This window comes from Talpa occidentalis, unplaced genomic scaffold (assembly GCF_014898055.3).
Source record: "Talpa occidentalis isolate TD23 unplaced genomic scaffold, MPIMG_talOcc4v2.1 talOcc4.9, whole genome shotgun sequence".
NCBI lineage: Eukaryota > Metazoa > Chordata > Mammalia > Eulipotyphla > Talpidae > Talpa > Talpa occidentalis.
The window spans coordinates 112,154,531-112,167,987 of NW_023605305.1; the positions used below are offsets into that span (position 1 = coordinate 112,154,531).

A 13,457-nucleotide genomic window follows, 5' to 3' on the forward strand; every position below is an offset into this window, starting at 1 on the left:
TCGAGCAGGAAAGAGCCCAGCAGAAGTGGGTAAATGAGAGCCGCAAGGGCAGGGCTGGGGCCTTCTCTGTTCATCTCTGGAGGTAGCCTCTCCCCAAGACCTCCTGCTCCTCCTTTCCGAGCACCCACCCTCGTGGCTCCCCAGCCATCTGCATGTCAGCTTCTACGCTGTCCACGCGCCCCTTCGCCTGGGGTTCTATGTCTTTCCCCACCCCCATTGCAGCTCCCAGGGTGGGGCCGGCTCTAGCCTTCAACCAAGGTCTGTTTACTCAGCAGCAGCCTTGGAGGGGGGGCGGGGGTCTCCTCCCCAAGGAGTCCCCAGAAAAGCCAGGGCTCCCATCCTCGAGTTGAAGGGTGGATGGAGGGTGGAGTGGACCACTGAGCACTACCAAGGGCGCGGCCAGGCCTGTCCCTTCCTCCCAGGCGGGATCTGTGCCGCTGGCTCCCTTCTGTCCCTCCAAGCAGCCCCAGGCCATCCTGCTCCTGTGTCATGGAGCTTCCATGGGGAGAACCCCTCCCTAGTACACACACTCCTGGGTCCAGAGCTGCCCAGGCAGGTGCCAAGCCTCCAGGGCAGACCACCAACCAGAAAACAACCTGCTCCTGAACAGGCATCCATAGGGCCCGGGCTGTGGTGTTAAGTCAAATCCAGCTAGGCCTTTGTCTGGCCTGGCTCCAGACAACCCAGTGCCAGGTCAGAGCAGGTGGGGACCTACTGGGCTGCCCCACAGTCCTCAGCACCCACAAAAGCCCCATGCTGTCCCGTGGCCTGTGAGGATAGAGAGGAATGCACTACCTCCAGAAGATGATCTGTCCCAGGGAAGCCATGGCGAGTGGAGGGTCCCTTCTGCGGTGCAGGGTGCTGGGTGCGTGGACCTGCGCTCCCGGTGCTGTGACTCCCAGCCGGCTCCGTGCACCGGCCTTAAATAGCCGGGGCCGCGGGAGTGCTGCCTGCAGACGGTGCGTGCAGCTGCTCAGGAATGAGGAAACGTGCTCCCTGCAGACGCCCTGCAGGCCCGGAGGTGCCTGCTCCCAGCAGCCAGCGCCTTTCTGAAACCTGGACCTGGGCTTGCTGCTCGGCACGCAGTTTCCCCCATGGAAGGGAGGGCCAGGGAGGGAGATGTAATCTCCACACGAGAGAGGACTGCAACAGCTCACAGGGCAGGGCTGACCAGGGAGGCCTGGGGTCCGGGTGCTGAGCCCCCACCTCTGGGCAGCTGGTGCTCACGCTGAGCCCTGGTCACCACCGGAGGGGTCTCTCCTGACGGAGATTCACGCCGACGGGCCTCAGAAAGGCCACGAGCTGAGGTGACAGAGGCGCTGAGTGTGCACTCAAGAGGGCACTCGCTTGGGCCCCTGAGACCTTGCAGCTGTGCGCCTATCTCCTGCAGTTTCATTTCAGGGACAGCGTGAGGGGGGCTGCACGACCCACCTCACACTCCTCAGAGCTGCCGTTCCACACCACCACCCCCCAGAGCAGAGTTTCCCTCCTTTTATCACAGCCATCGCCACAGCTCAGGAGGGCCCTGCAGGAAACACCGGGACAACCCATGCAGGCACCCCAAGTGGGGGCCAGTGAGCAAGGGCAGCCTCCTGGGAGAGGCTACAAGAGCCAAGGCTGCAACCCTCTGTGCTCTCTGCTCCTTTCACTCCACACTCCTGCCCCCTCCCGATGCCTTGTCTTTTTATTAGCTGCTTCAAGTTGTCCTCACCAAATAGCCTGACTGAGGGGCTTCAACAACAGAAATGTATTTCCTCATCATTCTAGAGTCTGGAAGTTAAGATGAGGGGTCCGACAGGGCTGGTTTCTTCTGAGCATCTCTCCTTGGCTTGTCCCTGGCTGTCATCTCCCTGGTCCCCACGTGGTCTTCCCTCTGCCTCTCTGTGTCCAGATCGCCATTTCTCCTAAAGACACAATCATACTGGATTAGGATGACCTTTTAGCTTCAGGATCTAATGACCCTAATGATCTTTAACTCATATCTTTAAAGCCACTCTTTCTAAATATGGCCTTATTCTGCGGTACTGGGTCTAAGACTTCAAGAAGTGAATGTTTTTTATGGAACGACACAATTCATTCCCTGCCACTCCTTTGTAGCTCCCCAATGTTCTCCCTTCTCTCTATCCCCAATAGACTCACTTAATTCAACCCCACTTCACTGAATCCCTGTTCAAACACTTCCTGTTTGAAATGAATTATTAGTCAATCTCCCATCTCTCTGCCGTGGCCCTCCCATGGCACACACACCGTCTGTCCCTTGTATGTGCCAATCTACCCACTCAGGCTGGAGTGATTTTTCTAAGAGGCACATCTGATCAGACCTCTTCCCTGCTAAACACATGAACAGTGCCCCAACCCTGTGCTCTGGCCGCTGCCTTCCTCTCCAGATTTTGTTCCCAACCCCTCGCATACCCCTCTCTCTGTGGACTGGATAAGCTGAGCTGCTGCTCCAAGGTGCCATGCTCCCCCAAGCCACTTTGCCTGTGTCCATGTTACTCTCTCTGCCTGTAATCCATCTCCTGTATTTTCCTTCATTGCTATGAATTCCACGGGAAATTTCCCCAGATGCTGCAGGCTGGCAGGTGCATGCCCTGGCATCATGTGAGCTCATGCCCACAGCAGCAATCCTCAGTTGTGACTGTTGACTTGTCTGATGCCCTCACTGGACACCTATTAAAAATAAAAAAGGCATCTTATTCATTTTTGTATTTCACACCAGCAGAAGACACATAAAATAACAGAAAGTGAAGGGACCATTACGTGTTTGTTGAATGAATGTACATTTTTCTATCTCAGCACACAATGCAAGGGCGTTTTCCTGTTCATTCATCTGTGAGCTCCTAGAAGATAAAAAACTATGTAGCTTCATTCATCTTGGTGTCACCAGGTCCTATGCCATGCCAGACACATACAAAGAACTGGGGAATATTTGATGGATGGATGAGCAGCGATCAACTTGGGAATGATCCATCAAACACTTTATGGAGGAGATGTCTTGTGGGCTAGATTGACCCTTTAGCAGCAGGAAAGAACAAGTTGCCTTTGAGATAGATTAAGACAACAGATAAAGTAGACGTGGGAAACAAGTACAAAATCTGTTTGATCCCTGTCAATCTTGGGGAGAGAGATAGAGACAGAGACAGAAACTAACTGGATGCATCTGGATCCGAAAGGTCTCATGAATTTGAAAAAATTCTTTAGCATCCCAGTTACCAGTTTAAAGTTCTCCTCACAACTTGTCCTGGTGGATAGAAGGGTGCCCACTTATGTGCAGGCAACAGGCTATGGACTCATGTGATCCTTGCTATAACCCTATTGGGGTGAGTTTTCCAAATGGGAAACGGAGTCTCAGGGATTAAGGGATTTGTTCAAGGTCAATAATGTGAGTTTCCCCAGGCCTCCTTGCCTATAGGTATAAATGAGAGGATAATGAAAATAGCAAAGATCTCACTGACTCTGGAACTTAACTTCTACCAGCCGTCAGCAAATTTTACCTTTGAGAGTTCCAGGACATGCCACACACTGACCCTGGCTTTGGCCACTGGGACGTTAGAAAATGTGGTGCAAGCAGGCCTGAAAAGCACTTACCTTTTAAGCTTGCCTCTGTGGCTGCTGAGGACTCTGCCACCACCTTGAGAACAAAACCACCTTGTGAAACAGATGAGCCATCCCACATGAGATCCCCCACATCAACCAGTCTCCAGGTAACCCTGCCAACTGCCTGCAGCCACAGAAATTCCGCCCCCCGCCCCACCACCCCATGAACAGAAGAATCACCCTGCTGAGCCCAGCCCAAATTACTGACTCACATAATCATGGGCAAATAACATGGTTATGGTTTGATGCCACTACTTTGGGGGTAGATTCTTACAAAGCAATAGATTCATTATCTTTTCATATTATTGTGTTCCATGTTTCTCTCTGGCCTCTGAAGTCACTTCATGGTCTCCTAAGAGTCCAACCTAATATGGATAGCAAAAGTGTCAGCTAGCTTCCAGATTAGAATGGTGCTCCATGGAGCCCCCAGCATGCTAAAAGACATCACACACACCCACAGAGTCCAACATCAAAATGTTATTGTTGAATCTGCCTTCAGGAAGGAAAAATAAATGGGATCTTTGCCTGCCAAAAGCAACTATTACACACACACTTCTGGATTTTTCGATCAATATTTCAGGCTTTCTCTTATACACTGGTATAATCTAAGACTTGCTCTGAGAAACACTTTGTGGTTAGCAAGGCTTTTGAATCTTAAGAGGTTCTGATAGCAGCAAAGGAATCTCATAATGCTCTGTAGCTGGAAAGAGTAGACCATATCATCTTAATATAGCAAACAGCAAAAAGGCTATTGAAAAGGAAGCTGATATCTTGTAAAATATTAGGGAGCCATCATTTTGTTTGAGACTGACTGACTTTTGCTAGTTGCCAGTGCTCTTCTATGAGGGCAGGACTGATTGCTTCACCAGTCAGGCTGGGGACCAAACCCAGGCAGATTCCATGGTAGTCTGCCATTTCCCGCCCTCATGCTTGGCCAAGCCCCCGGGAATGGGGTCCTGGCAACTCTGCCCATCAGCTCACCAGGTCAAAAGTTTGTTTGACTCCTGCTGTCATCACCAAGTCAGGAGGTGCTGGAGCCTGGGTGCATTTCCTGATTAGCTGACTTCAAGTTCAATACTGTTCCCCTCCCCATATTCATGGAAGACATTGCCAGGTAATCTCGGGACACTTTGCTGCTAGTCTGGTGTGACTCCAGAAACCCTTTCAAAATAGCATCCAGTAGTCTCTACCAAGAAATGGTACGTTCCCTGTATTCATTTACTGGGGTTTCCATAACAAAGCACTACAAATTGGGAGGCATAAATAGCAGACAGTTGCCATCACCGAGTGCTGGAGGCTGGAAGCTGCAAATCAAGGTGTCCTGGGGCTGGATCCTCTTGAGAGCTCTGAGGGATCTGCTCCCTTTCTTCCTCCTTGGCTGGGAGATCTTTTCTCTCTAACTTATCATCTTCCCTCTGCATTATATCTGTGTCCAAATTTCTCCTTTCTGTAAGGACAAGTCATGTTGGATTAGGACCCACCTAAATGACTGCATTTTAGTTTGATTATGTCTTTAAAGACCCTTTCTCCAAATAAAGTAACATTCTAAGATATTGGGGGGGGGGTGTTAGGACTCCAGTATATCTTATTGGGGAGACAGTTCAAACTTTCCTAGATGAGGCTCATTGTTGCTTCTCCCTCCTGCTCCGGACAGTACACGTGCCTGCTACTCCAAGCAGGATACACGGGCTAAGGCAAAAAGGTTGGGTGTGGGGCTGTCAGGCTCTAACACATATGGCCACAGGCTGGTGATGATGCTTCTGACCTTGCTGGGGTGAGGGGTCCCCACCTGCCTCAGTCTCCATGTGTATCCTTTACCAAATCAGTGCATTAACCCAGAGAATGGTGAAATGTTGTTCCCAAATATTGTCCTCCTCGAGTAGTGATTATACTCCCCTCTGCTGATGACACAGGGTTGGTTGTGTGACTCATTTGAGTCAATGAAATGTGAGTGCAGGGACATGTGCTCCTTCTGAGAGGAGGCTGTTGGAGGCTGGGGACTTGGCTGTGGTCTCTCTTCTGTGCAAGACTGGCAAGTTGTAGTGGACGTTGCTTCCCTAGTGGTTTGCAAAACTCTCTCAAACTGAATGTCATGCTGTAAAGTTCCATCCAACCAAACTTTCATCTTGAGACAGAGCATTATGGTAGACGCTGACATAGACAAAGATATCAACGGAGTGTTCATAAGCCTAGGTCTCTCTACAGCCTGTAGGTCAGGCAGGAACCAGTTGAATTCCCATAATTATGAATAAAAGAGTCCCACCGCCCACACCCAGGGATTTGTGGTCAAGTGGCCCCCTATTGAGAAAAACTAAGCCCCTCTCCACAGCTAAATGCTATTGCATTTGGCATAAACAATAAACATTTATTGTTAGAGTTTTGGGGTTTCCTTCTCTTATTTCCTCCACCTGCTTCTATGTTTCTTGAAACCTGAGATCCGACTTTGTATGATTTTCCATATGGGCTTGTTATGTCTTTCAGGCCTAATTTCTGAGTCATTTCCCATCAAGTGTCTGACTCCAGGAGGCCACACGGTGTGGTGACTGCTGTGGGCAGCCAATCCTCATCTGGGTCTCTGTTCTGGTCATCAGATGTCCCCTACATCCTAAGCTAAAGTCTGAGGTTGGCATTGAACAAAGAGATCTACTGGATTCATCTATAGAGCAAAGAGGAGGAGGGAAAACAATTTCAGAAGCATTCGGGAAGTTTCTCGCCAGGTTGATTAGGGCAGGCAAACAGAAATTGGTTAACTGGCAGGAAAACAAAAAGCCAAGTTGGAATCTCAAGCTGAAACCATGGTTTCAAGTGACTATTTGTCACTCTGAAATCACAACCTTCGACGTGTTTCCTTTTTTCTAGCAGAGCCAAGGCTAACAACCTCTGCCAGGGCCTGTGAATCATTCTGTAACCCCAACAATAAGGCCCACGGTTTAGTTCTCAGCTTACCATTCATGAGCAGCAGGAAAATAGACTCCAGGCCGACTCAACTGCTGTTGTTCCTCTCTGCAGTAGTAGGAATTAGGCGACAGCTGCTACTTGACACAGCAACTGGGTTGGCCAGTGGCTCCTGCTGCTATTAATTAAAGAAGCAGGGAACCAGCTGTCATGTAAGGAGCTCTGGCCAAAGATTTGGGAGGTCAGTTAGGGGCACAGGGCTGCGCATTTACTGTAGAGTTTCATCCATGATTCTCATTTGCAACTTTAAAAGCAGCCGGCCCTGTTGATGCTGCTCCAGAAGGTGTGGTGTCCTCCCTGTACAACACGCTCTATCTATCTCCTAATTCCAGCGGCAGTTTTATAATTTGGGTGATTGGATTTACTGGCTCATTACAGTTTTTAAAATAGAACAAGTCACATAGAACTCCCACAAGTGGGCCTCCCCGGTGGTGCAGCGGTTGAACGCTGGTTTGCAAAGCTGCCCGCAGCCTCTGCAGCGCCGGTTCGATCCCCGGCTGCCGGCGAGGGTCCCACATGGCGTGCAGACCTCTCCTGCCGTGCCCGCTGCTCCCCTCAGCAGTGTACTTCGTCAATCTGCCTGTTCTGCTCCCTGCTCTGGCTCTGGTGAATTCTCTCACCCTCCCGCGCTTCCGACTGTACCCAGTGCTGGTGTAAATAAATAAATCTTTAAAAAAGAAAAAAAAAGAACTCCCGCAAGTGACCCCCCTGAAGCTGATGGAAATGGTGGGCAGAGAGGTAGCACTTTCCTCTTTCAGGATGTAACTAGAATGAACATATTGTGTGGCCTTTGAGGGATTCATGGGTAACCAGGACTCCAGACTTTAAGCATGAGAGGAGATTGGGGTGTTGGATCCAGGGCTCCGTTTCTATATCTCGGGTGTACTCAGGTGTACCTCAGGTGTACTACCTACACCTGACCCTTGACCTACTACCTTCACCTGATCCCTTGACCTCTAGTCTTTCCTGCTTTGTCCAGCAAAACCTTACCCTTCTTTTAAAGCTCCGAAAGCCTCCACGATGTTGCCTTCCTCAGTCCCCCCCACCAGCTTGAAGAGGCACCCTCTGTTCTCCCCACATGAGCCTGTGATACCACATCCCTTGGGACCACAGATGCTTGTGACTGTTTCATTCTCTGTCTCCTGGCCAGGGGTCGCATTGTCTGGAAAGGGCCACCCCCAGGACAGCTGCGCAGAGCCCTGCCCACAGCAGGCAGTGGGGGCGATTGCACACGAGGACTCCCTGACCTGGTCCTTTCTTCCCTCTTTCGCATGACAAGACCCGACTCCCATCCGCCCTGTGATTGCATCGCAATCAGTTTACTTGTTCACCTTCCTTATCACGGGCTGCTGTGTGCGTGTCATATGCTGCCCAGTCCTCCCTTCAGAAGTAAAGGAATTATTTCCCAGCACCTGGTGTTCCTGGCAGTAAGCTCGCTGCTGTCCAGCTGCTGCTCTCCAACTCTCCAGTGAAGGAGAGCCCTTCCTCCAGCCCGTGCCCTCTGCCTAGGGAAGCTCTAAGTTTTGACCTGAATGAACTAAGGGAGATTGACTTGGAGATATTTTGGGAAAGAGTATTCTAAGCAATTGGAATAGCAACTTCAAAGACTTTTGGCTGAAGGAACAGTGAGGCGTATGGCAGCAGATGAGGACACAGAAAGGCAGGTCACAGTAAGCCTTGCAATCCATTGTAAGGATTTTGGATTTCATCCTGCATCAGATGGGAAGTTATGAATAGAGAATTTATATGAGCTGACCTTAAAGAATTATCCTGGGTGCAGTGAAAAGAATAAGCAGGCAGGAGGTGGGAGGCGCAAAAATAGAAAAAGGAAACCAGTTTGAAGACAATTGTGACAGTCCAGGAGATACTGGTGGTGGGTAAGACATTGACGTTAATGGAGACAGTAAGAGGGTGTCACCTGTATGATGATGAACTGCTGTTACCTGGAGATGGGGTGGAGGAAGATCATAAGAATGCACCCGACATTACTGCCAGTATTCTATTTTCTTTATCGGGTGGTAGGTTCAAAGGTAACATCACATTATTTAAACAATAAGTACATAATATTTTATTTTTTTTAAAGATTTATTTATGCATAGAAGAACTGGGTACAGGCCAGAGGTGTGGGAGGGGTGAGAAGATTCACCAGAGACAGAGTGGGGAACAGAACAGGTAGATCGACTGAAACACACAGCTGAGGGGAGCAATGGGTGAGTCAGGAGAGGTCTGCTGCACCATGTGGGTCACCTCCCTGGCTGGGGATCGAACTCATGCTGCAGTGGCTGCGGACAGCTTCATAGGTTGTGTCTTAACCCCTTGCACCACCAGGGAGGCCCAGTAAATAATATTTTAAAAAGAAGGGCAAACATTGACCAAAAGTGAACGTGTCATCAACCAAAAAGTGGTTAATTCATTTCTAGTCACCTGAAATTTTAAGGTAGCAAAGGAGATATCGGGTCATAATTTGAGAGGAGATGCTGGATACGTGAGTCTTGAATTCAGGGCCTAGACATAAATTTGAGTCATCTCACAGAGCTAAGTGTGAAGTATGAGAGTGAGGGTATGGAAAAGAGATGGTTGAAGGCAGGAACTAGAACATTCAGCTATTAAGAAGCTGGAGAGCCATGTAGGAACCAGCAAGTGTGACTAGGAAGACCAGCAAGGAAAAGGGAAGAATGATGATTTTTCTGGGCCAATGATTGCTTGAAATGTCAAAATAAGATGAGATCTAAGATTTGGATTTTGAAAAATGGAGGTCACTGATGACGTCAGCATTGCAATAGGATGGCAGAGAGGAAAGTGCAATTGAGAGAGATCAAAAGAGCATAAGAGGGCCTCCCCGGTGGTGCAGCAGTTGAGCGCTGAGTTGCGAAGCTCTGCGGCACCGGTTCGATCCCCGGCTGCTCCCCGGCCACTGGAGGAGGGTCCCACATGGCGTGCAGACCTCTCCTGCCGCCCGCTGCTCCCCTCAGCAGTGTACTTCGGTCCTTCTGCCTGCTCTGCTCCCCGCTCTGGCTCTGGTGAATTCTCTCACCCCCCCCTCCCCACGCTTCTGACTGTACTCGGCGCTTGTATAAACAAAAAACAAACAAACAAACAAACAAATAAATAAAACATGCCTCTACAAAAATAAATAAATAAATAAAGCCCAATTATCCTTTAAAAAAAAGAGCATAAGAGTTAGTTAACAGAAGGGAGGAGGAGGGTGGGCGCATTGGGGAAGGGGTGGGTGAAGGGGGTAGGACTGGACTTGGGTTGTTGAGCTGGGTGTGAGGACAAATGTTTATGCTGATGATAATGCACACAGCAGCGCATAGAATGTCATAATGCAGTGTGACCTCCTAACAAATTAATTAAAAAACAAATTAAAAAAAGTAAAATAAGTCAGAAGGGAAAAAGAAAAATATTGGATAGTTGCACTGTTATGGCAGAATTTCATTAGGGAACCAGGGAGCACCCAGAGAGGTGGGGGAACACGTGTTGTTTACACTGGTGGGCTTTACACGAGCAGGCCCAGAGCAGCTCTCTCTCCAAAGTCGGAGCCCCGAGCAACTAGGTATTTATTGACCAAAGCAAGGGGTACAGTTAACAGGAAATGTGTGAATCAGGGTATGTGTGGCCTTGAGGGTGCTTATCAGTTGTTCCCTGAAGCTTTCAGTCTACAGGCGATGTCCCAACTTCAGCTCATCAACAGCTCAGTCTGACATTTTCCACTTTCTGGAATATATGGAAACTGAACAAAAGGTCAGGAAAAAGACAAAACTTGCAAACTGACCATAGAGCTGAGACAAACAGCAGGGGAGGGAGGGAGAGAGGCAGGGAGAGGGGTCATCTCTGGGGAGGGGAGAGCACAGGGACTGTGGCGATGTCACGGGGGCTGTGGTAGTGGGAGAACTGCAGGGATCACACCTGAGGGGAGACATCAAATATTATCCAAAAATGAACAAAGATATAAGAAAATAAATAAATAAATGGGGGGGTATAAGAGACTGAGTGGACAGGCAGTGAAAACAAGAAGTACATAAACAATGTTCTTGTGGGTTTTGCAGGGGGGTGGAATAATAGTTGGAGGGACAATGTAAGATGGGAGATATTTATTCTTCAGTGAATGTTTATTGAGCACCTACTAACCGTCAGGTATAAATGACACACTGGGAAAAGTGTAGTCGAGTCCTTCGGCACGTGATCTGGGCCGCCAGGAGAACTGTTTGCCAGTTCCATGGTTGCCAGAACCAAGCACAGGTCAAATGGCCATTTTGCTTTTCTGCCTTGGGGCACTCCCCTAAACCGATCTGTATGCCAGTGGTGATTATCCAACTGAGATGTCCCAACTTCAGCTCATCAACAGCTCAGCCTGACATTTTCCACTTTCTGGAATATATGGAAACTGAACAAAAGGTCAGGAAAAAGACAAAACTTGCAAACTGACCATAGAGCTGAGACAAACAGCAGGGGAGGGAGGGAGGGAGGCAGGGAGAGGGGTCATCTGATGACCCATCTGAGAGGAAAATCTGATGATGCAAGAGAGAGAAGAATTAATTGCTGGCGAAGTCTTGAGTAGGCAGAGGGGGTGGGATGTCACAATTGGGGCACTCAGCCTTAAATAGGGACTGGGACAAGTTGCCCTTTGTGGTAAGAGAGAAGGAACAAATATGGGTAAGGTTGCAAGGGGGCGGTGGGAGGAATGTTGACTTTGTTGTGGACATACGTGGATATTCTCCTCAGATTAGTTGTTTTTTCTCAGTGACATAAGAACCGAGTGTGAATTGTATGCAGGAGTCTAAGATCTGAAGAAAGAGAACAAAGTAAGAAACTCGTCTGTAACATTTAGCGCCCACACTATGGACCAGGTGTTATTTGAGGCTTTTTTTTTTTTTTAAAGATTTATTTTTATTTATTTATACAAGCACTGGGCACAGTCAGAAGCGCGGGAGGGTGAGAGAATTCACCAGAGCCAGAGCGGGGAGCAGAACAGGCAGACTGACGAAGTACACTGCTGAGGGGAGCAGCGGGCGGCAGGAGAGGTCTGTGCGCCATGTGGGACCCTCCTCTGGTGGCCGGGGAGCAGCCGGGGATCGAACCAGTGCTGCAGAGGCTGCTGGCAGCTTCGCAACCCAGCGCTCAACCGCTGCGCCACTGGGGAGGCCCTATTTGAGGCTTTTTGTGATAGAGCAGTGAACAGAACAGAGATCTCTACGGATGTGGAGCTATACTTCATTGCATGTACTAGAGAAATTCAGATTGCCATTTGAGATTTGGGATCAATATTAGAAACGGAAATGGTCACGTGATTGAGGATTGCTGGATCCTTGAGGGAATTGTTGAATGGTCAGTGGAGAGGGTGAAGAGCTTTTCCCCTACCCTCTTTAGGCGGAGTACCTGGAATCTGTGAATCAAATGGACAAAAGACAGATGAACAGGAGAAAGGTTTATCTTGAAAGCACTTTTGAGAAGTTCATAGAAACCCCCATTTGGGCTTTAGACATTCATAGAAACCTCCATTAGGGGCAGGAAGATGTGGGGAGGTGACTAGGAAGTGCGTGGGTTATGGGTTACTCAGTGGGGCTTGTTATGCATTCTCCACTCAGTGCTATCTCTAGAGTAACAGTCATCTTTAGTGATTAAAAGTGTTCTCGTTCTGGTGCTGGAAAGGGAGTTACCTTTACAAATAGAAATTTATCTTATTTATACAAAGAGAAATTGATGTCCTGCTTTTAGGCAGTAAGGAGGAAGCAGAGAATTTCTCTGTGTCTAATATTTCTTAATTGCCTTCAATTCAAAATAACCTTTATGCCAATGTGGGATATTTTGGGGTGGCTTCTTCTTATCCCCTTCAGCGACTAGGAGGTCCTGATTTTTAACAGAGCAGTGTTTGGAAAATACGAATTAGAAATAGATAAGTCAACCATAAAAACCAATCCTCTTTAAAGTTCAACCTAAAACTTTATCTGTGACCCCACCTCCTACTCCCTCCTTCTTTGTCTCCCCAAAACCCCTGCTCCAGATCAGGCTTCCAGTTTTGGTTGGACTATTTCACTAGTCTCTTTCTTTTTCATTATTTTCTCCCTTGAAGCCAATCTGTAAAATCTCACTGGATGACTTTTCCATAAATATAACTGTCAATGTGTCACTCTCCTGCTCAGAAGCCCAAACAGCTTCTCAAGTCCTACAGGAGGAAGTTTCAACTTGTTTTTATTTGCAGTAGTCTTTTCTATCTGATTCCCAATTTACCCAGGCTGTGCTTCTGTTGGGGGAACAGGATGTCCTAAAGCTAATTCCATATGGCTTTGTGGACTCCACCCCCACCCCAGGCCAAAGCCAAAGACACTGGGAACTCCACATCCCATCACCACCCAAGGGAAGGTGGCTGGGACCTGAGGGTGGGGTTCAGCAGCCAGGTTGGTATAAAGGCAGACACGTGGGCTTTGGAGGATCCCCCATTTTGGCTCCCCGCCAGTTCACAGAGTCCGGTCAGCTCTGAGAGTGCCTTTGGGTTTCCAGGTCGGCGGATCCGGTAGGACGCATTAAAGACTTTATTTCCCTATTTTCTCCCTGAGTTGTACATTTTCCTTATTTCCTTTTCCCTTGTCAATAAACCTTTTATTAACCTTTTGTGTGTGCCTGTAGTGGAGTATTAATAAGTCCCTTTTAAGCGCGTGGTGAGGACCCACAGTGAGGCAATCCATTTTATATCGGGGTTGCCCTATAACACTTCCTTGCCACATTCCCATCTCTGAATATCCTGCTCCATTTAGATTAACTTACTCAAGAGTCCTTACCCACACGTCATGGACTGCTCCAGCAGCAAATTTCCCACTTTCACAGCTCCCACCCTGGCCCCACCTAATACTTCCAATTGTTTGTATTACTTCTTTGGCTCTTACAAGTTACCTACATTGGTGATT

General features: G+C 48.6%; 1 protein-coding gene across 1 annotated transcript in view; it reads right to left on the reverse strand.

Moving 5' to 3' along the window:
- The window catches only part of VTCN1 (V-set domain containing T cell activation inhibitor 1), a 45,139-nt gene extending 43,794 nt beyond the window's left edge, over nt 1-1,345 (reverse strand). The window contains exon 1 of the mRNA XM_037499628.2: nt 796-1,345. Coding sequence (XP_037355525.1) covers nt 796-827 — 32 coding nt within the window. The 5' untranslated portion in view covers nt 828-1,345. The remainder of the gene's footprint in view (nt 1-795) is intronic.
- Between the last annotated feature and the right edge of the window lie 12,112 nt (nt 1,346-13,457).